This window comes from Myotis davidii, unplaced genomic scaffold (genome assembly GCF_000327345.1).
Source record: "Myotis davidii unplaced genomic scaffold, ASM32734v1 scaffold319, whole genome shotgun sequence".
In the NCBI taxonomy this organism is placed as follows: Eukaryota; Metazoa; Chordata; class Mammalia; order Chiroptera; family Vespertilionidae; genus Myotis; species Myotis davidii.
Window position 1 is genome coordinate 40410 of NW_006290675.1, and position 23831 is coordinate 64240.

A 23831-nucleotide genomic window follows, 5' to 3' on the forward strand; every position below is an offset into this window, starting at 1 on the left:
TCGATTCTGATCAAGGGCATGTACCTTGGTTGCGGGCACATCCCCAATGTGAGATGGTGAGGAGGCAGCTGATCGTTGTTTCTCTCTCATTGATGTTTCTAACTCTCTATCTCGCTCCCTTCCTCTCTGATCTTAATCAATAAAAAATATATTAAAAAAAAAAGAAAAAGTTCTAGAGATCTGTTGTACAACCATGTGCACATATTTAATACTATCATGTGCACTTTAAACTTGTTCATAGGGTACATTTATGTGATTTTTTTTTACAATATTAAAAATGAAGCATTGATACATGCTAAGCAAAAGAACCAAACACAAAAATACCACATATTGTATGATACTGTTTATACAAGAGGTACAGAATAGGCATATCTACAGACTGGGGAGAAATAAAGGCAGACTGAAAAAGGGTACAAGGTTTCTTTCTGGGGTGATGCAAATGTTCCAAAATTGATATGTTGGTGCTCACACTGGTCTGTGAATATACTTAAAAAACACCAAGTATCAACTTAAAATAGATGAATTTTATACTTTATAAATTGTATCTCAATAAAGCTGTTTGAAAACAGAATTTAGTCTAATAAACAAATCTGAGAAATTAGTTGTATCCTCAATAACTATAATGTATTTATTAATATATTGAAAGACTTATATTCCTTCTGCTGCTAAGCTAGGATACCGTGGCACTTCATTCTAAAACCTCATTTCAGAAATGATATAAGCCATCTAGAGCCTTAGAACATTTCCTTATTTCATTAAAAACAACAACAACAACAAAACTCACCTGAGGTTAGGTTATTTTTTCCATTGATTTTCAGACAGAATAGAAGGAGGGGAGGGGGAGATAAAAACATCAATGTGATCTCTAGCTGCCTTGGCTCAGTGGATAGAGTATCAGCCTGTGGACTGAAGAGTCCGGGTTCCATTCTTGTTGTGGGCATATGCCTAGGTTGCAGGCTCGATCCCCAGTAGGGGTGTGTAGGAGGCAGCCAATCAATGATTCACTCTCATCATTGATATTTCTATCTCTCTATCTCCTTCTCCCTTCCTCTCTGAAATCAATAAAAATATATAAAAAAACAAAAACGATGTAAGAAAGACACATCGATTGGTTGCCTCCCACACAAGCACAACCCAGGTATATGCTCTTGACCAGGAATCGAATCCCAGGACCCTTTAGTCTGAGGGCTGACACTCTAACCACTGAGCCAAACTGACCAGGGCCATTTCCATTTTTTCAAAGCAACATGTTCCTTTTATGTATCTGACAGGTGAGCCTACCTTAAGTTGTGGCCAAAGGACGCTTAACGTTAAATAAAATCTATTTGATTTCTGTAAACTAACAATTGAACTTAACTCGGCTCAGAGATTCTCAACTACATGCAATACCATATTGAAACCGAAAAAGTTCACAGATTTAAAAGTAAAAAACACAACAAAATGTTCTGAAGCTTACTAAAAACAAGAGGGAAAAAAAAATAGAGCTTCTAATAAAGCATAATTTGTGAAAGTATATGGAAGGCTGATCCTCAAAACTCAAACTTGTCTGCAGTAAGCCCTTTCTTCAAGTGATAATCCTTCCCTCCCAATTTACACTTAGCCTTTCCATTAAGAACTTCAAAGGAGATCATGTCATCACTTCCTCTAATCCCATTCTATGACAGTCAGGAATTCTTACCTGGTTCAGGAAGCTCAGGCTGGGGAGTCAAAGTGGGAATTCTTGGCTCCTTTTCCATCTCCTCAGTGTTGGCACTGGATTTATCGCAAACATTCAGCAGTGGCCCAACTGAATCTAAGTGCCCGGTGTGATTTGGATCTGTCAGCACATCCTCCAATATGTTTGTTGAAGGAGAAGGTCTATGCTCTGGGAACTCACCCCCCTTCTTTACAGGGTCAGCAGAAAGTGAGACCCCAAAGGAACCCTCAGAGTTTTCTTTCTCCCTAAATCGGTTAGTGCGCTTACGAGGTTTAGTGCGCCTTTGGTTTAAACGCTGCCACCGCTTTTTAGGTACTACTTGATTAACACCATTGGGTTCATCATTTTCACTGTTCATTTCAGAGTCCAGCTCTGGACCTTTTCTGTTTTCAAAGATGGAGCCTTGTTCCGTTTTATCAGGCTCAGACTGGTTGACTTTGTTGTCAAAATGAACATCAGAAAAATGGGCACTGTCTTCACTTGTTAAATGGCCCATTAATTGAAGGGGATCTTCTTTAGCAGGGTCTTCTGCTCCACCTCCCAAGGAGCCATTCTCTGAGGCTGCATTCTGTCTGTCTCCTGGCAGTGCAGCCTCTGGAATCACAGCTGGAACCCGGTTCAATTTTCTTTTGCGCTCTGTCTTTAAGGCTTTATGGTTCGCTGTGTTCTTTCCCATCTGACCTGAAAAACCATCTTGCAATTTGGATGGCTTTGATCGCCCACAGTTGCGTCTAGTAACACAGTTTGAACGACTCTTGCCAGAAGCAGGGAGGTCTCTTCGGTCAGACACTAAGCCAGGTAGGGAGGCAGACAACTCCCCAGACAGTGCAGAGTCACCCCCACTGGGGCTAGGATAGACTGGATCCTGAGTGCCATCTCCATTTTTTTCTGAATTATGATTGGAGGCTCCTGAAACTAAGACCTTAGAAGTCCCTAGAGGACTACTGGTAGAACAGTCTCCAAGACCAGGGCTCCGATAGGAGACCAAGTTTTGAGCAGTCATTAACCGTTGCTCCTTGGTCTTACTATCATGCATATCTTTCAACATCATTAGCAAGGTACTGAATTTATAGTCTGGTTCAATAGGTATATGATTCTGACTAGAGGCAGAAGAAAAAAGTAATGGTTTTGATGGCTTTGATGTTCCAGATTCACTGACATCTTCACTTAAGGATCTATAAGAGAGTTCCTTCAACTCAGACAGAACGTGTTTCACCACTGCTGTTTCTATGTCATTCGAATCTCTGGTTTTCTCATGCATGTTGCTCAGTAGTTTTAGCCCATCCCCTTTCCCACTTTTGGAAATGCTGGCCAAAGGAGAACCTTTGGTATCAGAAGAACAGCATTTCAAACTGCAGTCTTCATTTGTAACTGGAGGTTCTACAACTGGATTTTCTTTATGTTTGCACTTTATACTTCGGATCTTGGGCTGTTTGCTTTTCGAGTGTAACAGAGTTTGATTTGTAGCCCCACCCTTTATTAGTGAGGTCTCACTGCAAATGCTTGATGGGGTGTTGAATTTTGTAGAGAAACCATCATTTCTAAAATCCATTTGGGGTTTGCGGACAAGAGTGGACACTTTAAAATCAGAGAGGTTAACCTGAGATGTCTCAGTTCCAGACTCTGCTGTCTTAGTACACTCTGTTAAGTGGTCTGTAAGTGAGCTAGTAATGAGGGACTTCTGCTTTGCTTTTACCTTAGTGTTTGTGGCAGGATACCTGGAATACTTTACCTTTTCATTTTTCTGCAAGGACAACATATTCTCTGTTCTATCAAAAGCATCTGTAATTTCAAGGACACTGTTATCAGAGTCTGAACTGTGATCTATGGGATCCAGATCACTGCTTCCATCATCAGAAGTGGTACAAATACTAATGGAATCACTTCGTTTTTCTTCATCACCTGCTTTAATATAGCAGAGCTGTACCTTTGAACTACAAACCAAACCTCGTTGAAGTTTCTTCTTCTCCCCAGAACGTTTAGAAATCAAGGCACCCTCAGACAAGCCCAGTAAAGAGTCACAATTTGAAGTCTCAAATTCTTTCTTTGCAGGGTTTTTTGCACAAGAAGAAAACAGAAAACTTCCTGGGGCAGTGCTGGCCCCTGTGAGGCTGTTTGCTATCCTGGAAAGTTCATTAGAGGCCTGCTTGTCAGATACATCCCCAGAAATAAAGTTTATGCCAAGGTTCTCTGGAATCTTTCCCCTCCGTTCTTCCTTATTTGTTTCAAACTGCATGTGGCCCTTTTTCACACAAGTCCTTTTTGGATTATCAGTGCTCTTTCTGACTCGAGACTTAGCACAAGGCTTTTCCTTCTCATCTGCAGAATGTTCAGAGTCAAAAGCCAGAGATTTCAAGCAGCCATTAAGCAACAGGTCATGTTCTGATTCAGGATCATTTGTACAGTCCTCAAATGGCATATCCTCTTCACTGTCCAATTTGATTGAACTGCTGACACATTTTTGGTTCTTTGACCCTTTGGGAACATCATACTGTTCAGCAAGACCAACACTGGCTTCCCATTTACTCAAAATTTTCTGAGGAACCTTAAATTTAAAGGAGAAAAAGGTTATTACTTATCAAAGAAATGGGAGAAAGAAATAGGGAGATATTCAATGAACACTTCACAAATCTATTTTTCAAAGTCTTATTGCACTTCTTCAAGGCCCTTTTATGGGACCAGTTAGGTAGTGAGCTCTTACAGCTCACCCAGAGCTTAATTAATGGAGATTCCTCAACACTACTTTACCACTAAGATCTATCATTAGAGGAAAGGTTGATCTCATAAACCTTTATCCATTCTCCCTGCCTTTGTAAAGCACAAAAGAGTGGACCATAAGTTGGACTACAACATTACATTACTAATTAACATCACATTACCAAATCAGGAAATAACCAGACCCTTCCTACTTACCCCGACACCTAAATAACAATATATTTTCTTCCTGACTTATGAAAGCTAAGCATTTGCTCAGCTGCATAAAAGAGAGAATAAAAGGCTAAATAAAGAAGATAAATATGAAAAAACAAGAACAGGAAAAATAAGTTGGTCAGACCTGTCCTAGGACACCTGAAATTTGGACCTCTGGTTATCAGTAGGTCCTTAGCTAATCAAGTTTCTTCTATACATGTTACATACAATCTGGATTATAACCAAGCAGTCTCATGGACTTAATGATGTCATACAGAGACACCAAAACACCCTGGGTATAACAAATTACACATGTTCTTTTCTTTCTTTTTTTTTTTTATGGAATGCTTCACGAATTTGTGTGTCATCCTTGTGCAGGGACCATCCTAATCTTCTCTGTATCGTTCCAATTTTAGTGTATGTGCTGCCGAAGCAAGCACGACATATTCTTTTCTTGATTCCTCACAGTATGAGGACATTAAGACTCTATGAAATATACCCAACTTTCCAGACCCTTTTTTCTCTCCTTGGCTTCATAAAATAGATATTAGTCATGGTTCTAACCATCACTTAGTGTTCACAAATTACTTCAATACTTGTGAAAGGGATGTTCTGCTGAGCATGTGAAAATCAGGTCACTATATAGGTAGCCGCCTTTTATAAAGCACCAAACTGATCATCTGGTTTATTTCACAAGCAAACACATACCTATTAATTGTCAGAAGTGTGACCAGAGTAAATAAATTCTCCAGAACCTGAAAGACCTAATGAACTCCTCAGAAAAGGGAGTTGTTTAATCTACACAGCTAAAGGCTTGGCACAAAAACTCTTGACACCATCTGACCGAAAACCACCCAAAGTATTAGAAAGGATATACTTATTAACCTCCTTAATCCTAACAGCAGCAAATGCTAGTTGTTTTATTTAAGTAGCAGTCACCAACTGGTGGTCCATGAGGTCTGAAAGGTTGGCGACCACTGTTTTAGAGCATCAACCTTACGCCATATTAAATATTTATAATTACTTCTAATCCACACAATAGTTGTACAAGAACGTATGATTACACTAGTTTTTGAGTTGGAGACACTAGTCCTCAAAGAACACAAATTAGCCCTGACTGACTTTGCTACAGTTGGTAGGGCATCGACCCACGCACCAAAAGGTTGCTGGTTGGATTCCTGGTCATGGCACATGCCCGGGTTGTGGGCTCAATTCCTGGTAAGGGGCATGCAGGAGGCAACAGATCAATGTTTTGCTCTCTCTTTCGATTCCTCTATCTCACTCTAAAACCCAATAAAAATATTTTTAAAAAGAACTCACCCTGGCTGATTTTGCTCAGTGGTTAGAGTGATGGCCCGTAGACTAAGGGGTCGCAGATTCAATTCCTGGTCAAGGTCAAGGGTACATACCTCGGTTGTGAGCTCAATCCTAGTCAAGGGGCATGCAGGAAGCAACCCGTCGATGTCTCCACATCGATGTTTCTCACTCTCCTCTCCCCGCCCCCCGACTTCTGCTCTCTCTAAAAATCAATGGAAAAATATCCTCGGGTGAGGATTCCAAAATTTTTTTAAAAAAATAAAAAGAACTCAAATTAAAAACAGCAGGGACTGCATATCGATTCTAAATTATCCTAGTCATGATTTCGAAGACTCTCAAGTTCAATTCCCAGCCAAGGGCACATACCTGGGTTGTGGGTTTGATCCCTGGCCCTGGTCAGGGAATGTTTGGGAGGCAACCAATTGATTTCTTTCTTTTTTTCTTTCTTTCTCTCTCTCTCTCTCTCACTCTCTCTCTCCTTCCCTCCCTCCCTCCCTCCCTCCCTCCCTCCTTCCTTCCTTCCTTCTCTTCTACTCTCTCTAAAAATCAATAAAATAAAAAAATCCTCAAGTGAGGATTAACAAACAAGCAAAGACAAACATAACCAGGTATAGCATGGCCGTTGTTGCCCAATGGTTAGAGCGTTGGCCTGCATACCAAAGTGAAGCAGGTTTGATTCCAGATCAAGGGCATATACCAGCGTTGCAGGTTCGATGTCCAGCCCTGGTTAGGGCACGTGGGGGAAACATTCATTGGCCGCCTCCCCTACATGCCCTGGTCAGGAATTAGGGATAAATCAATCAATGTGTCTCTCTCACTTGATGTTTCTGTCTCTCTTTTCCTCCCTTCCTTACAATCTCTCTAAAAATGAATGGAAAAAAATATCCTTGGGTGGGGATTAACAAAGAACAAACAAACATAACCAGGTATGAAACTCCAATCTTAAGCACTAATAACTGAACACAAAAACCAAAACAAACAAAACAAAAATGTTTAAAGCTTTATACCTTTCCCGTTTTTTTCTATTATTCCCATTTTTAAAAGAAATAATTAATCTAGAGAGTAAGAAGAATTTCATTTTGATGATCAGTTTCTTTTTACATAAGATATAACCAAAGAAGATTGGTTTTGTCATTTTGTACTGTCACATCTAAGTGACATGGCAAAAATTAACTGGAATAATTTCTCAAAAGATTGAGTATAGCCCTGGCTGGTTTGGCTCAGTGGATAGAGCATCGGCCTGCGAACTCAAGGGTCCCAGGTTCAATTGCGGTCAAGGGCATGTACCTTGGTTGCGGGCATATCCCCAGTGGAGAGTGTGCAGGAGGCGGCTGATCAATGTTTCTCTCTCATCGATGTTTCTAACTCTCTATCCCTCTCCCTTCCTCTCTGTGAAAAATCAATCAAATATATTTTTTTTAAAAATTGAGTATAAATATTTGGAAGGCTAGCCCCATCTCATCCCTGCAAAAAAAACCTTGCTTTCTATCTATTTTCTCACAAATATCCATCTACCAAAGGGAATAAACTTATATTTCAAAAATAGAATATTTTTTCCTTGCTTCCTCTTTGCCTACCCTCCAGAAGATAATTTGAGAGGCTTCTGTTCTTTCATGTATGTGTGTTTTATTTTGTTTTTTACCTTATGCCTATATCCTTTTTCTTTTTGCTTCCCTCTTCTCCTAAGGACAGGTAGCTCTTCAAACTGATGTCTGCCTTCGAACATGACAATTGCTTTTCCAGCCACCCAGGCTCTCTCAGAAGGGTCTCCAAAAGCCTCCACATAGTACTGTCGATAAGGTCTCCGGTTCGAAACTAGATAAGGATAAAAAACAGTGTCATTACTTTAAAAAGATGACTGTTCATCAAGGTAACATCCACACACATACCACTGTCGCCAAAGAAGCCTCTGACACCAAAGAAGCCTCTGTCACCAAGTAAGACCCCCCAAAAAAATCAGTAAGCTAAAAAACCTTCAGGACAATAAACTCTGACGTAAGTCAGATAGAAGGGGGAAAAATTCTTTAATATGTTTTTACTGATTTCAGAGAGAGGAACAGAAAGGGAGAAATAGAAACATCAATGACAGAGAATCATCGATCAGCTGCCTCCTACACACTTCCGACTGTGGATAGAGCCCAAAATCCGGGCAAGTACCCCAACTAAAATCTAACCGTGACCTCCTGGTTCATAGGTCAACACTCAACCACTGAGCGACACTGGCTGGCCAGCCGGGCTAGATACCTTTTTTTTAAATCCTCACCTGAGGATATGTTTTTATTAATGAGAGGGAGGGAGGGAGTGAAGGAGGGAGGGAGAGAGAGAGAGAAAGAGAGAGAGAGAGAGAGAAACATTCATTGGCCGCCTCCCCTAGATGCCCCAACCAGGAATTGGGAATAAAACCTGCAACCTCTTAGGAGTATGGGACAACACTCCAACCAAAAGAACCACACGGCCAGGGCAAGATACCATTTTTTAAAAAACAGTGAACTATAAAGGTCTTTGGGCAACTCAATAATCAATATATAAAATCAAATCAACCAATCCCACTTTTGGTAAATCATCCTACAGATAAATAAACATGTATATATGAAACACACACAGTAATTCTTTTTTTCTTTTTTTTTTAATATTTTATTGATTTTTTACAGAGAGAAAGGGAGAGAAATAGAGAGTTAGAAACATCGATGAGAGAGAAACATCGATCAGCTGCCTCCTGCACATCTCCCACCGGGGATGTGCCCGCAACCCAGGTACATGCCCTTGACCGGAATCGAACCTGGGACCCTTCAGTCCACAGGCCGACGCTCTATCCACTGAGCCAAACCGGTTTTGGCCACACAGTAATTCTTTACAGCATTACTTGTGGGTACACACAAACATGTATGTATGCACATGTATGTATGTATATTATCTTTACAACACAAGATTAGAAACAAATTAACATTCATCAACAGGGGAATTGGTTATCTAAAGTACAGCATATTCAAAAAGTGGAAGAACTATGCAGCTATAAAAAGGAAAAAAGACGGAAGTTTTAATGCACTAATAGGGGAAAACTCCAAGAAGTAAAAAAAAAGTTACTATAGAACAAACATACAATATGCAACTTTTATGTTAAAATTAAAAGGGTAGGGATATGAGAATATATATGTAGATTTATAGAAACATTCATAACAATTTGTTTGAAAGGGTAAAGAATGGAACAGATCAACCCAGCTGGTTTGGCTCAGTGAATAGAGCATTGGCCTGCGGACTGAAGGGTCCCAGGTTCAGTTCCGTTCAGGGGCACATGCCCAGGTTGCAGGCTCGATTCCCCAGTGGGGGGCGTGCAGGAGGCAGCCAAGCAATGATTCTCTCTCATCATTGATGTTTCTTTCTCTCTCTCTTTCTCTCTCCCTTCCTCTCCGAAAACAATAAAAATATATTAATAAATAAATAAAAGAAATATTTTTTAAAAAGAACAGAACAGATCAGAGAAAAGGAGGAAATATGATGATTTTTTGAATCTTGTGCATATATAACCTATTCAAAAACTAAAATATATATATTAAAACTATAGTAAAATCATAAACCATCTTAAGAGAAAAGAGGGAGCAAGATCAATTTTCAGCTCCTATCTTATAGCATTTTAGTGATAAATCATGAGATTCAACAGAATAAGCAATATAACAGTAATGAATGGTAATATTCTAAATCAAGATTTTAAAATTTGAAATAATTTATAACTTATACTCATTTTTTAACTGTTTTAGCTTTAACCAAAAAGAAAACACACAATACAAAAACTGAAGATTAAAGTAGAAAAACAAATATACTGAAAAGGATTCTAGACAATGTAAACTTTAGGTAATAAGCCTGACATTTTCCTGCCATCTACAGAGAGAATAATTGAAAAAGTTTAAATTATAGAGTAAAATAAAACAAACATATAAAAAATCCAAAAAGGAAAAATAAATAACAATCTATACATGAAATGCTCAAAGGTAAAAATGAATTATTGCTAACAGCAACCAAAGTTGGGTTATACTAAAGGGATCTGCGAGTTTATAATTCCAAACTGGTTTTTATCATGTGAAATCAATTGCAAATATTACCTTTCATTTTTGAGTGTGTGTTAATCAATGGATCAGAACAAATCCTGCAGGGCCACCAAGGGCGTCTCTTGAATTTTGCCCAGATGAGATCTCCAACTTCATACTTCAGTGGTGTTGACTTTTTCTTGGGTTGACACTTTAGACAGACAAAACATAGGCATCAATAAGAATCAAACTTTTTCCCATTAGCCTTCTAAGAAAGCAATGCCCAAAAATTCTAGATGAAAACACTCGAGCTTAACAATAATTACAACTAAAATGCTTTGTCTTAATTGTTCATAACATAGCCCTTTATACAGTAGTAAATCTTAACTTGTATTTGTTTTATATAAGTAATCTACCAATATTCTGGGAAAATAAATCAGCTATTTTAATTTATAAAGAACTAAAATAGAAACATACCAAGGAAAAAATTATCTTTGCCCTAGTATTTGGATCACAACACATCAGGGGGGAAAAAGAGAGAAAATTATAAAAAGAAATTGTAACAATGTCAAGAGACTGTGATCCCAGTACAATGTTATTTGTCAATTATATCTCAATAAAACTAGGCTGGGGAGTAGGCTGTGGTCCCTTCTGAAGGTGATAGTCTACATCCTTCCCAAACAAACAAACATCCTACTTATTAATGAACAATAATGAACAAATGAAATGATCCTGAAAGGTACAGGCTAGATTCCAGCAACGTCAATACAACTGACTTAGTTATTTCCCAGGACATGCAGGAGAGGCTGCATCCAGAACAGTGCACTACACAGCTCCAAAGGACAACATTCTTGCAGAATACAATGTGCATCAATCAAGCTCCTTTGGACTTGTCCAATGCAGAGACCATGAGTTAATCTTTTCTCCAAAAATAGTATCTAATTGATCTGCAATCCAAATGCCTCCATTTCTGATCTAAATCCATATCCATGCCTTAACACCTAATAAACAGTACAAATCTCCTACCTTCCTTCCCTCAGACTCAATCTTCCCTCCTTAATGCTAAAAACACTATCCACCTGGCACAGATTAAGTATTCAAAAAGAGTAAGCTGAGTGAATTAATATAATTCAAATAAAAATAATAATGTCTGAGGTTGAAGGATATCAAACAACTGGGCTCAATTTAATGATGTATGTTACCATTTGCGTTTTAAGACTCTATTCACACAGAACTAAGTTAAATCTCACAGAAAATCTTACTGAAAATACTGTGATTATTTTTCATGTATATAGTTACTAGGAAATGAGACAAACTACATCTTATTATACAAAGATTTAAAAGCCCAACAGGCCGTTTTTGCCTGTTAACCATTTGCAAGTTATCAGAAAAAAAAAAACATGACTTCAAGGCTAGATGGCTTTGGAACTTTAAAACCAAGATACCAAGACAGGTGGAAAAACAAATATTTATTTGCCTCTACAGAAAACTACAATTTGAATGAGTTTCCCAAAATTTTTTGACATAATTTCATTTGTGATCAATTAATTTCTTTGTCAATTATTGATAAATATGAAATTTGCTTGTTTATTCAAGTCCTAAATTCTAATGAAACCTCGGTTCTTAAACATCTCAAAACAATTCAGTTCTCCACCTAGCTGTTCACAGAAAAAAATGTGGTGGAGCAAAACTTGGGTTTTTGACCTTTCAAGCTGATACCCCAATATGACAAAAGTCTCTCAGGCAACAAAGGAGAGAATGCTTTTGTTGCTGGCGGAAATCCTCAATTAGCACAATTTTAAAACATAAAGAGGCCATCAAGACTGCTAATGTGCTAAGGGTGTGAAAGTGCTCACATAACAAGAATCACAGGCAATTGAATAGGTAGAAAAACTGTTGTTGATTGTATAAACAAAAAGCAGTTACTGGTGATAGCATTTCTGAGGCAGTGATATGTGAAAAATTCATTTAAGGATAGTAGGGGGTGGTTTGATACATTTAAGAGAAGAAATGTTTATTTATAAACAGTATATTAGACATGTCCTATATATAAAAACAGAATCATTTGGGGGATTTGGAATGGATTCATTCAATTTACATTATTTCTAATGAGGAAAATTGATTTGGTTTTCGAATAAATCACTTCTTAAACAGACTTCTGGAATGAATTAAGTTTGAGAAACGAGGTTCCACTGTACTTCAAATAAATTAATATTTACTTGGTTTTTGCTATGTGCCAAGCACAGATTCCCCTTTAATCCTCTTAAGTAAGATACTATGGTATTACTCTTATTTTACTATATACCTTTAGTCATGTAGTAGTAAATGATTTAGTAAGTGGCAGAGCCAGAATTCAAAGCTGGACCGTCCAGCTCTGGATCCCAAGCTCTTAACCACTACCTTGTTATCCAATAACAATAAAACTCCATTATTATTACATGCTTTATGACAAATCCAGCCATAATCAATCTATGACGTGATGTTAGTTCTGTCTTCCCCTACTAATTAAGTAATTATACTATCAGGAAGTATAACTATAAAACAACTGCCTTCAATAGGTAGCGGAGAATGAACATGAGTGTTATCAGGTAAAGTAAGAAGCCAGAATCACACAACCAGGCATAGTAGTAATGAGTTTTCTCCTCTGACTTCATCATAAATTATGTCACCTTAAACAAACCAATTAATTCAGTTTCAGTCTCCCATAAAATCAGGAAAGACACACCTGCTCTACCACAAACCATCAAAATGAAATAACTATTAATTCCACCCCTAATATTCTCACCCAAAGAAAATAATCCAAACAAGTAAAAGATTACAGAAAGATATTTCAGGCAATTATTTATAACAACAAAAAGTTAACATCCAGCCCAGGCCAGTGTGGCTCGGTTGTAGCATTATCCCATACACGGAAAGGTGGAAGGTTTGATTCATGGTAAGGATATGTGCCCAGGCTGCGGGTTCCACCCCCGTCCCCCCCCAAAATCCAACTGACCTTAATACATAAAAAGTTAAAGATAGGCAAGAATTCTGAACCAAAGAGACGTCTCCGAACATGAAAACAGAATAAGAACAAGGGGCTAAAAAAGAAAAAAACTCTTTTCTTCAGAAGAGCTGGAAAATTTCACCTTAGGAAGAAAGACTCCCAAATAACTCTTGTTAAACTCACAAAGCTCAATAAGAGATGCAAGGATGAATTCCTGATCCCAAAATACTTGGGGAATAACAGGAAGACTAGAGAGAAAAAATAGACTTATGGGAAATAATAGCAGAAATTGGCTAAGAATTCACCAGAACTAATCCACTGGTTTAGCAAATCCTGAGAATAAACAAACAGAAATCTACACCTATACACAACAAAATACTACAAACAAAACCAAACAGCCCCTCTTCTCCCCACAAAAAGAAAGAAAATCTTTCAACACAACCAGAGGAAAGAAGATACGTTACTCTTAAAAGGCAGGAGATTGCTAATTCCCAAACAGTGACCTTACCAGCAACAATGGGAGTCAGAAAGACAGCATGGAATGATATTAGCAATATGTTGTAAGAAAACACCTGCTAATCTAGAAATCTTTGCCCGGCCAAAACATCTTTCAAGAAGGAACACTAAAGCTTGGCCTGTGTGGCTTAGCTGGTTGGGCATCATCCTCTACTACACCAAAAGGTTGCCACTTCCATTCTCTGAGCAGGGCACAGCCCTAGTTGTAGGCTGGATACCCAGTAGGGGGCGAGCAGGAGGCAGCCAATTGATGTTTCACTCTCACATTGATGTTTCTCTATCACTCTCTTCCTGTCTCCCTTTCTAAAAATCAATTTTAGCCGAAACCGGTTTGGCTCAGTGGATAGAGCGTCAGCCTGCGGACTGAGAGGTCCCGGGTTCGATGCCGGTCAAGGGCATGTACCTGGGTTGCGGGCACATCCCCAATGGGGGATGTGCAGGAGGCAGCTGATCGATGTTTCTCTCTATATATATATATAATAAAAAAAAAAAAAAGAACTAAATACAATTTCAGTCAAACCAAAACACGGAAGAGCAGATCCTCTTCTAGTTCCAAAATTCTAAAACACTTCAAACAAAAGGAAATAATCTCAGGTCTGAGACATGGGGGAAAAAAAAAAGAAGAGATAAATGTACAAAATGAACAGTGACTGTTTAAAATGTCTAATGAAGTTTAAAAAAATGAATTAAAATTTACAACAATACTCCATTTTGAAAAGGGGTAATGAGATTAAAGTGTTCTTTAAGATTACATATTATTAGAGAGAAATGAAGTGTTTTAAACTCTATATATTATCAGGGAAGAAGGTAAAGGGAATTTTAAATACTGAAAAGTTAGGGAGGCCTCTTGTAATTTTGGGGGTAACCTCTAAATAACAAAAACCAAATACATAACTTCCAAACTTGTTATGGGGGTTGGAGGGTGACATAAAAGGAACAATGAAAAAATTTTCAGTCCAAAAGAAGACTGGGAAGCACTGGGTGCTGTGGCTCCATTGGCTGGGCATCATCCCATGCACCAAAAGGTTGCTGGTTCGATTTCTGGTCAGGACACATACCTGATTTCGGGCTTGATCCCCAGAGGGAGACATGCTAGACCAGGGGTGGGCAAACTTTTTGACTCGAGGGCCACAATGGGTTCTTAAACTGGACCGGAGGGTCGGAACAAAAGCATGGACGGAGTGTTTGTGTGAACTAATATAAATTCAAAGTAAACATCATTACATAAAAGGGTACGGTCTTTTTTTTCAATAGTTTTATTCATTTCGTACGGGCCAAATCCGGCCCATGGGCCATAGATTGCCCATGGCTGTGCTAGAGGCTGTGGATAGATGTCCCACTCTCACACAGAGGTTTCTCTTTTTCTCCCCCTCTTCCTTCCTCTCTCTCTAAAAATCAGTAAAAAAAAAAAAAAAAAAAAGGCAGGGAAGAGGAATAAAGAAAAATAAACAAGGCAAATAGACAAATAGCACATGGTAGCAACTACAGTTGCTAAAGGGGACAAAATAATAGTTCATTTAACCAGGAAGATACTTTTGAAAGTGAGTGTTATGCCTCTAATAACATAGCCTCAAAATGTTGAAAGCAAAAATTGTCAGAAATATTAAGAAAAAATAAATTATAATTATAGTGGAAATAAACTTCTCAGTAGTTAACAAAATAAGCAAAAAAAGAAAATCACTAAGGATTTAAAATTTTCAGCATCATGAATAACAAACTTGCCCTAATGAATAAATTCCTACACTCCCATTGTGGAATATACACTTTTTCCAAGCACAGGATATATTTTAAATATTTACCATATACTGGGCCATAAAGTACTTACTACTCTCAACCAATCTAAAAGGACTGGAATCATTTGGAACATATTAACTGCCCATATGTAATTAAGTTAGTGGCTAATTACAAAAAACATGACTAGAATATGTCTGTGTTAGGAAATAAACAAGTACATTGTTAAATAATCTTTAGGTCAAAGACTAAATTGTAATAAACATTAGAAAATATTTTTAACTGAATGATAAAATATTACATAAATGATCATGAGGAAGGAACATATACTCTAGCATTTTTCAAAGAGCAGCAAGAAAGTCAATGTGGCTCTGTTCTCAAAACTGCCTGGTACTGGCACAAGAACAGACATATAGATCAATGGAATAGATCCATTGATCTATTCCAATATGCTCAATTAATATTTGACAAAGGAGGCAAGAACATACAATGGAGTCAAGACAGTCTCTTCAATAAATGGTGTTGGGAAAATTGGACAGATACATGCAAAAAAATGAAACTAGACCACCAACTTACACCATACACAAAAATAAACTCAAAATGGATACAGGACTTAAATGTAAGACGGGAAACTATAAAAATAATAGAGGAATCCAAAGGCAACAAAATCTCAGACATATGCCGAAGCAATTTCTTCACCAATAAAGCTCCTAAGGCATTGGAAATTAAAGAGAAAATAAACAAATGGGACTACATCAAAATAAAAAGCTTCTGCACAGCAAAAGAAACCATCAACAAAACAACAAGAAAGCCCACTGCATGGGGGAACATATTTGTCAATGTTATCACCGATAAGGGTTTAATCTCCAACATTTACAGGGAAATCATACAATTTAACAAAAGGAAGATAAACAATCCAATCAAAAAATGGGCAATGGACCTAAGTAGACACTTTTCAAAAGAGGACATTCAGAAAGCCAAGAGTCATATAAAAGCATGGTCAAAGTCACTAATCATCGAGAGATGCAAATCAAAACAACAAGGTACGATCTCACACCTGTCAGAATGGCTATCATCAACAAACGATAAGGACTGGAGAGGATGCGGAGAAAAAGGAACCCTCAAACTGTGGAACATCTACACAATGGAATACTATGCTGCTGTAAAAAAGAAGGAATTCTTACCATTTGCAACAGCATGGATGGAACTGGAGAGCATTATGCTAAGTGAAATAAGCCAGTCAATGAAAGAAAAATACCACATGATCTCACTCATTTATGGATAATAAAGATCATTATAAACTGATGAACAAAAATAGATAGAGGCAGAGCAGCATCGAACAGACTGTCAAACTACAGCGGGAAGGGTGGGAGGGTTGGGTGCGGGGCGGGTAAGAGATCAACCGAAGAAGGACTTGTATGCATGCATGTAAGCATAACCAATGGACACAAGACACTGGGGGGTAGTGGAGGCTGGGGGAAAGTCAAAGGGGAAAAAAAGGGAGACATATGTACTACTCTTTGTAATATTTTAAGCAATAAAAAACAAAAAACAAACAAAAAATAAAGTCAATGTGGCTAAAACAGAGTAAGCAAATGAGAGAACAGAAAGAAATGAAGTCAGATAAATGATCCACGGAGAGGAAGACATATGCCTTATTATGCCCTTTTACTCTGAGTAAGATAGACATCTTTGAAGGGTTGATGTTTTAAAAGGGCCATTCTGAATGCCATCCTGAAAACAGCCTTAGAGAGTTGAGATGGAAGCACAGAGAACTACTTAGAAGGTTACTGCAATAATTCAGGTGAGATATAACAGTTATGTGAACCAATCTGCAATTGGCAGTGGGGGCGAAAAATAAGAAGAACCAAGATATTGCAGTGCTTGTGTTCAAGTAACCCTTACTTTATTTAGCAATGGCCCCAAAACACAAGAGTAGTGATGCTTATAATTCGAATATGCCATAGAGAAGCCGGAAAGTGCTTGTTACATATCAACAGAAGGAAGGTAGTAGCCTATCACTGTCACAATGCCTAAGTCATTCATCAAACTCTGTCTCTACATGTGGGCATTTTATCATCGCATATCATCACAGGAAGGGTGGGTGCAGTACAATAAGGTATTTTGAGACCCTATTCACATAACTTTTATTACAGATTCTATATATACATCCATCTACACTAATAAAAGACAAATATGCAAATTGACTGTGCCTTAGTTTTAAGCCACACCCACCAGCCGATCAGAGCAGCTATATGCAAATTAACCCAACCAAGATGGCGGTTAATTTGCATATACCGGCTGGGAGCGAAGACTGAAGACAATGTGGAAGCAAAGCGCTACAGAAGGGAGCAAAGTAGAGGCGGCGGAGACAGGAATGGAGCCAAGGATGCAGAGGCAGGAGGCGGTAGGGGAAACCCAGGCGCAGCGGCTGGGAGCGGGAGGGCAAACCCAGCCAGAGCGGAAGAGAACAGGAAGGCAAACCCAGCCGCAGCAGCTGGGAGCGGGAGGGCAAACCCGCCACAGCGGCTGGGAGTGCAAGCAAAGCCCGCCTCAGCGGGTTTCGCTCCCTTTTCTGCTTTGCTCCAGCCACAGGAAGCCCTATTCTTGCAGGAATCTTCCTGCAACGGGCCTCTAGTATATATATAAAAGCCTAAGCGAACAAATGACCAGTCACTATGACGTGCACTGAGCACCAGGGAGCAGACACTCAACACAGGAGCTGCCTGCTGGAGGTCAGTGCACTCCCACAGCCAACCTCACACAGCCAGTCAACCTTTCACGGTCCCTCCCCCCACCGGCCAACTTCCTGCGGGCCATCAGGATATCCAACAAACTGAGCCACACTGGCCAAGACTTTACTAGCTACTGTTGATAATCTCTTACTGTGCCTAATTTATAAGTTAACTTTATCATAGGTATATACAGTAAAAAGCTATATATCAGTACTATCCGTTATCCGTGGTTTCAGGCATCCATGAGGGGTCTTGGAACATATATAAGAGAAGACTATACTATAAAGATTTTGGGAAGAAACATCTAGAATTTATTATTGAACAAGTTCAGGATGAAACTCCAATTTCACAACCAAGTGAAAATGCCAAGAAAGCCATTGTATATGTATGATTCTAGAATTCTGAGAACATATTTATAGAGATATATATTTGGGGGTAATAAGGGTCCAGATAAAAGATAATTAACCGTTTGGCTGCTGACGTATTTTTTCGGACATATGCCAAAACTGCGGCACTAATTGCGCGTGTATGGGAAAAAATGTAAAACACTTTTTATACAATAAACTCACTTGTATTGCTTTGCAACAACAAAAATTAAAAAATACCAATTGTTTACATAAGTTTGTTTTAAATAAAAAGAGCGCGATAGCGCTCCTTAGCAGTCAAATGGTTAAACTAAGAAGGGTCCTGGTTCGATTCCAGTCAAGGGCAGATGCCTGGGTTGTGGGCTCGATTCCCAGTGGGGAGCAGGCAGGAGGGCAGCCATTGATGATTCTCTCTCATCAATTATGTTTCTATCCCTCTCTCCCTCTGTTCCTCTCTCTGAAATCAGTAAGAAAAAAATATTTATTTTTTTAATTACCATGGGAAGCAAAAAAAGTATTAAGAATAAAAAATACACCCGGTCAGCATGATTCAGTGTTTGACAGTCGACCTGTGAACCAGGAGGTCAAGGATCAATTTCTGGGTTAAAGGCTTGATCCCTGGTGGGAGGCAGCTGATCAATAATTCTCTTTCATCATTGATGTTTCTCTCTCTCCCTCTTCCTTCCTGTCTGAAATCAATAAAGATATTGTTTTTTAAAAAAGAATAAAAGAGACAAAACCCTTAAAGGTGCTATTACCACTATAAAAAAATTAAATGTGCATAATAAAGGACTACACAAATTTTAAATGTTATGTATAGACTCTGGTAGGGGTTTTTATTCCCCCATGTAATTGTTTAATGCAATTTGGGTTTAAAAGATATCAGTAAAACTTGCCAAATAGGATTTTTAATTTCTCTCATTGCTCCTCTAGTTATTTGAGGATATATTGTTTTAGTGATACTAAAAAACCTTACATCACTTGATAATAGAGACTTATTGTCTTACCTCTTTCTCCCTAGGTGTCACATAGTAGTGGATGCTCAGATAATGTTTGCTAGTTAACTTTAGTTTAACTAATTCATGTCAAATCACTTATTGACATATTTACTAAATTTGGAAATTAGTAAACAGGAATTATTTCTACACAGTGAAAATTATGGAAGACTTTTTCTCTTTTCTTTTTTTACAGTAAACACTTATTTAAAAAAAAATTTTCTTCATATTTAAGCATTTTATAAATATTGAGTGTCTTAAAACTGAATACAGGCATGGAACAAACAAGTTCTCTGGGAGCTCACAGTCTCTTTGGAAGACAGAGATTACCACAGAAAAATACTATAGCTGATAAGGTGAGGGATGGGGTATAGGGGGCTGGGGGAAGGAACTAGCTTTATTATTAGTAACATATTTCTTAAAACAAACTTCAAGAGATAAAGACAGTCAAAGTAAGACTGGCTGGGTACTTCTTGTGAAATAAGGATCGGACCTAGATCCTTCTTGTTTTCTATCTCATATTTCACTATTCCCCTTTTAGATCATACTCTTTATTCTTCCATCTCCTCTGCCTGGAATTCCTCACTTTCTCCTAGGTCCCTTCAGGCAGCCTTCCTTCCATCACCTTTTTTTTTAAACATATTTTTATTTATTTCAGAGAGGAAGGGAGAGGGAGAGATAGAAACATCAATGATGAGCCCTAGCTGGTTTGGCTCAATGGATAGAGCATCGGCCTGTGGACTGAAGGGTCCCAGGTCCGATTCCGGCCAAGGGCACATGCCTGGGTTGCAGGCTCGATCCCCAGTAGGGGGCTTGCAGGGGCCAGCCAATCAATGATTCCCATCATTGATGTTTCTATCTCTCTCTCCCTCTCCCTTCCTCTCTAAAATCAATAAAATATATTTAAGAAAACAAAAAAAAAATCAATGATGAGAATCATTGATTGGCTACCTCCCGCACGCCCTCCTAGGGGATCAAGCCCATAACCTGGGCATGTGCCCTTAACTGGAATCAAACCTGGGACTCTTCAGTCCGCAGGCCAACACTCCATCTACTGAGCCAAACCGGCTAGGGCCCATCACCTCTTATCCCTGGGCTGAGCCCAGTGCCTCTCCACTATATCCTATGTCTCTCAGCTCATCGTTATATTGTTTCCATGTTTATCTATTCCACTAGTCTCTAAAGTTAATAAGGACAAGGTGTCATTTTAATTTGTATCCCCAAATCTGGACAAAATACATGTTCAACAAAATAAAAGCATTTTAACTGAACCAAAATACGCTCTATTTCCTAAGCAGCAAAATTAGGTGCCTTATTCTATCAACTTCAGCAGCACCTGTCAAAAATAGAGTCCTTTGGCCCTAGCTGGTTTGGCTCAGTGGATAGAGCGACAGCCTGCAAACTGACGAGTAGCAGGTTCAATTACGGTGAAGGACACATGCCTGAGGTGCAGGGCTCCATCTCCCATGCGGGTGTACAGGAGGCAGCTGATCAATGATTCTCTCTCATCATTGATGTTTCTATCTCTTTCTCTCTCCCTTCCTCTCTGAAATCAATAAATAAAAAATATATTTAAAAAAATTGAGTCCTTTGAACACATTATACTCACTTTCAAGGTAAGTCAGACAGATGTGGCTCAGTTGGTTGGAACGTCATCCCATACACCAAAGGGTGGTGGGTTCGATTCCTCATAAGGGCACATATCCAGATTGCGGATTCCATACCAGTGTGTGTTCGGGAGGCAGCTGGTAGCTATTTTCACATCAATGTTTCTCTCTCTCACTCCCTTTCTCTTTCTCTCTCAAATCAATAAAAAATAAATTTAAAAAGATAAGTTAGAAAGAGAAAGATAAATACTTACATGTAAGATCTTAAAAAAAAAAAGAAGCTAAATCTGTAAAAAGCAAAGTAAAATGGTGGTTACCAGGGAATGAGACAAGCTGAGGATAATAGTGATGTAAGCACTGTAGCTATTAGCTTACATTATTTTAAAACTTTGAAATTAGAAGCCTTGTTCTCCTCCTCTATTCAGGCCTGATTCTACCCTAAGTAACAACACTCAAGGGTTCTACTTATTTTTACCTTAATTATTAGTATGAAACCATTTTGAAAGAGAGTATAGCATAATGATTAAAAGCATGGGTTCTCAGGAATCATACTTCATAAAGTTGTTATAAAGTGCCTGTGACATAGTAACAACTGAAAAGACACTTGCCATATTACTCACTGTATTTCTTTCCATAGATACATTATTGCAATTACTTTAACCACTATTAATACTGTTTACAGAAAAATATTTCAAATTCCAAATATGAATTAAAAATATTTAAATATAAATACAACTTAGCATTAAAAACTTTTAATGTCAATCAAATGAAGTACATATCATTTACCCAAACAGTGTTTAAAGCCCTCTATAAACTGTCCCCAATCTGCCACATCAGCTTACTTTTTATCTATACTTTAAAATCTAACCAGAGTGTAATCTGCACTAATATTTCCTCATACTGCCTCAGTATGCCCTACTTCATTATACTGTCCAGCCTGGCCGGCGTGGCTCAGTAGTTGAGCGTCGACATATGAACCAGGAGATCACAGTTCGATTCCTGGTCAGGGCACATGACCTGGTTTCAGGCTTGATCCCCAGTAGGGAGTGTGCAGGAGGCAGCCAATCAATGTCTCTTGTAATTGATGCTTCTATCTCTCCCTTCCTCTCTGAAATCAACAAAAAAATATATTTTTTTTAAATTTAAAAATAACTCTGTTCCATGCTTACTTAAAGAACAAACCCTTCCCTACTCAATCTACTCCCACAGCATCTTGCCTCTTCGGCAGTGCTGATTTACTGTAATCACATTAGAGATGCAGCTATTGCCCCTGTTACTAAGGACTATCTTGGATTATTTTTACTAGGGAAACTACAACACATGATAAACATATGTAAACACATGAAGTCAAAACAATATTATCAAACCAAAATGCTAACAGATCATTTCCTTTTCTTTTGGGGCAGCTTAAATCTAATAGCAAGATTTACATTATATTATAACTAAAAATGATGTCTATTCTAATAACAGAGGGACCAAATGAGTTGTCCAAGACTAGAAGTAAATAGGGTAAGAAGATAAACAGCCACACTATTCTGTACATCTGTAAACCACTAAATCTTTAAAGTCTTAATTTCCTTTGCTTATAAGTAAATGAGAATTATACACAATGAAAACAGAATCAGCCCTAGCTGGTTTGGCTCAATAGATAGAGCATAAGTCTGCGGACTGAAGGGTCCCAGGTTCGATTCCAGCCAAGAGCACATGCTTGGGTTGCAGGCTCGATCCCCAGTAGGGGGCGTGCAGGAGGCAGCCAATCAATGATTCTCTCTCATCAATATTTCTATCTCTCTCTCCCTCTCCCTTCCTCTCTAAAATCAATAAAATATATTTAAAAAGAAAGAAAGAAAATAGAATCTGCCTGACCTTGCCAAAGACCTAGAGCCCTTTAACACAAAACAGGGATTAGAGGCCAGCATCTTCTGACTCCTGCTGCAATGCACCAACCACAGAACACAGAAGTGAACTGGAACACTTAAAGTCTCCTTCCACTAATCCTTTCTACCTAGTAGACGGGGTCAGAGCTCAGTCTGTTAACTTTTGCTGAGAAGAGAATGGGACCTGGGACCCAGGTAAACAAATCTAACAAGTAGTTAGATAGGTGATTCTGGCAGCATTGCAATTTTAGCCTGCAGCAATCCAAGGCAAAATACTAAAGATTATTGTGTAAAAGTTAACTGATTCTGAATAAGTAGACCTTTGCTTATTAGACAGAACCCAGAAACAATATATCAAAGAAAAAGCCCGGACAATAGATCAAAGGGATCACCGAAGTCTTGGAAAAGTACAGAGTAAAAGGAGGGAATTGTCGCCCTAACTGGTTTGGCTCGGTTTGGCTCAGTGGATAGAGCGTCGGCCTGCAGACTGAAAAGTCCCAGGTTCGATTCCGGTCAAGGGCATGTACCTTGGTTGTGGGCACATCCCCAGTAGGAGGTGTGCAGGAGGCAGCTAATCAATGTTTCTCTCTCATCGATGTTTCTAACTCTCTAACCCTCTCCCTTCCTCTCTGTAAAAAATCAATAAAATACATTTTTTTTTTTAAATAAAAGGAGAGAATTGTCCAAATGAAAGCTGGAAAGCAAAGGTAGGCTGGTCATACAAACTGGTATATATCAGCAGAAGCCCAGCCTAGAGCACTGAAGCTGCTGAGAGCAGCTTGCTAAATAGGTAGAACAGAAACCTGCAGGCCAAGGAATTCCTGCTAGCCCAGGCTTCTGGCTTAAGCCTTATAAATCCTCAGACTCACAATAAAAGAGTTTTAATGACAATGCAGAAGACAGGCCTGGAGATTTAAAGGAGGAAGGAAAGCAATATTCTCTGACCTAAGTCAACAAAAGAAACTGCTATAGCAATTGCTGTATGTCATAGGAACTAACTGATTCTATCATTAGTTCAGGGCCTTCCATGGTCTCTTAATCTAGGGAATTTCATAACACTGACCATAGGCATTT

The 23831-nt window shown here is 38.6% G+C and overlaps 1 protein-coding gene across 3 annotated transcripts in view; it reads right to left on the reverse strand.

Moving 5' to 3' along the window:
- Positions 1–23831, reverse strand: part of LOC102764830 (histone-lysine N-methyltransferase, H3 lysine-36 and H4 lysine-20 specific) — an 84606-nt gene that overhangs the window by 31630 nt on the left and 29145 nt on the right. For all 3 annotated transcript variants that reach the window (XR_001513844.1, XM_015563869.1, XM_006763710.2), the window contains exons 3-5: positions 10021–10156; positions 7566–7738; positions 1679–4241 (exon numbers count right to left, since the gene is read on the reverse strand). Coding sequence is in view for 2 of the 3 variants with exons in the window: in XM_015563869.1 (XP_015419355.1) it covers positions 1679–4241; positions 7566–7738; positions 10021–10156 (2872 nt within the window). In the remaining variant the exon portion in view is untranslated. The remainder of the gene's footprint in view (positions 1–1678; positions 4242–7565; positions 7739–10020; positions 10157–23831) is intronic.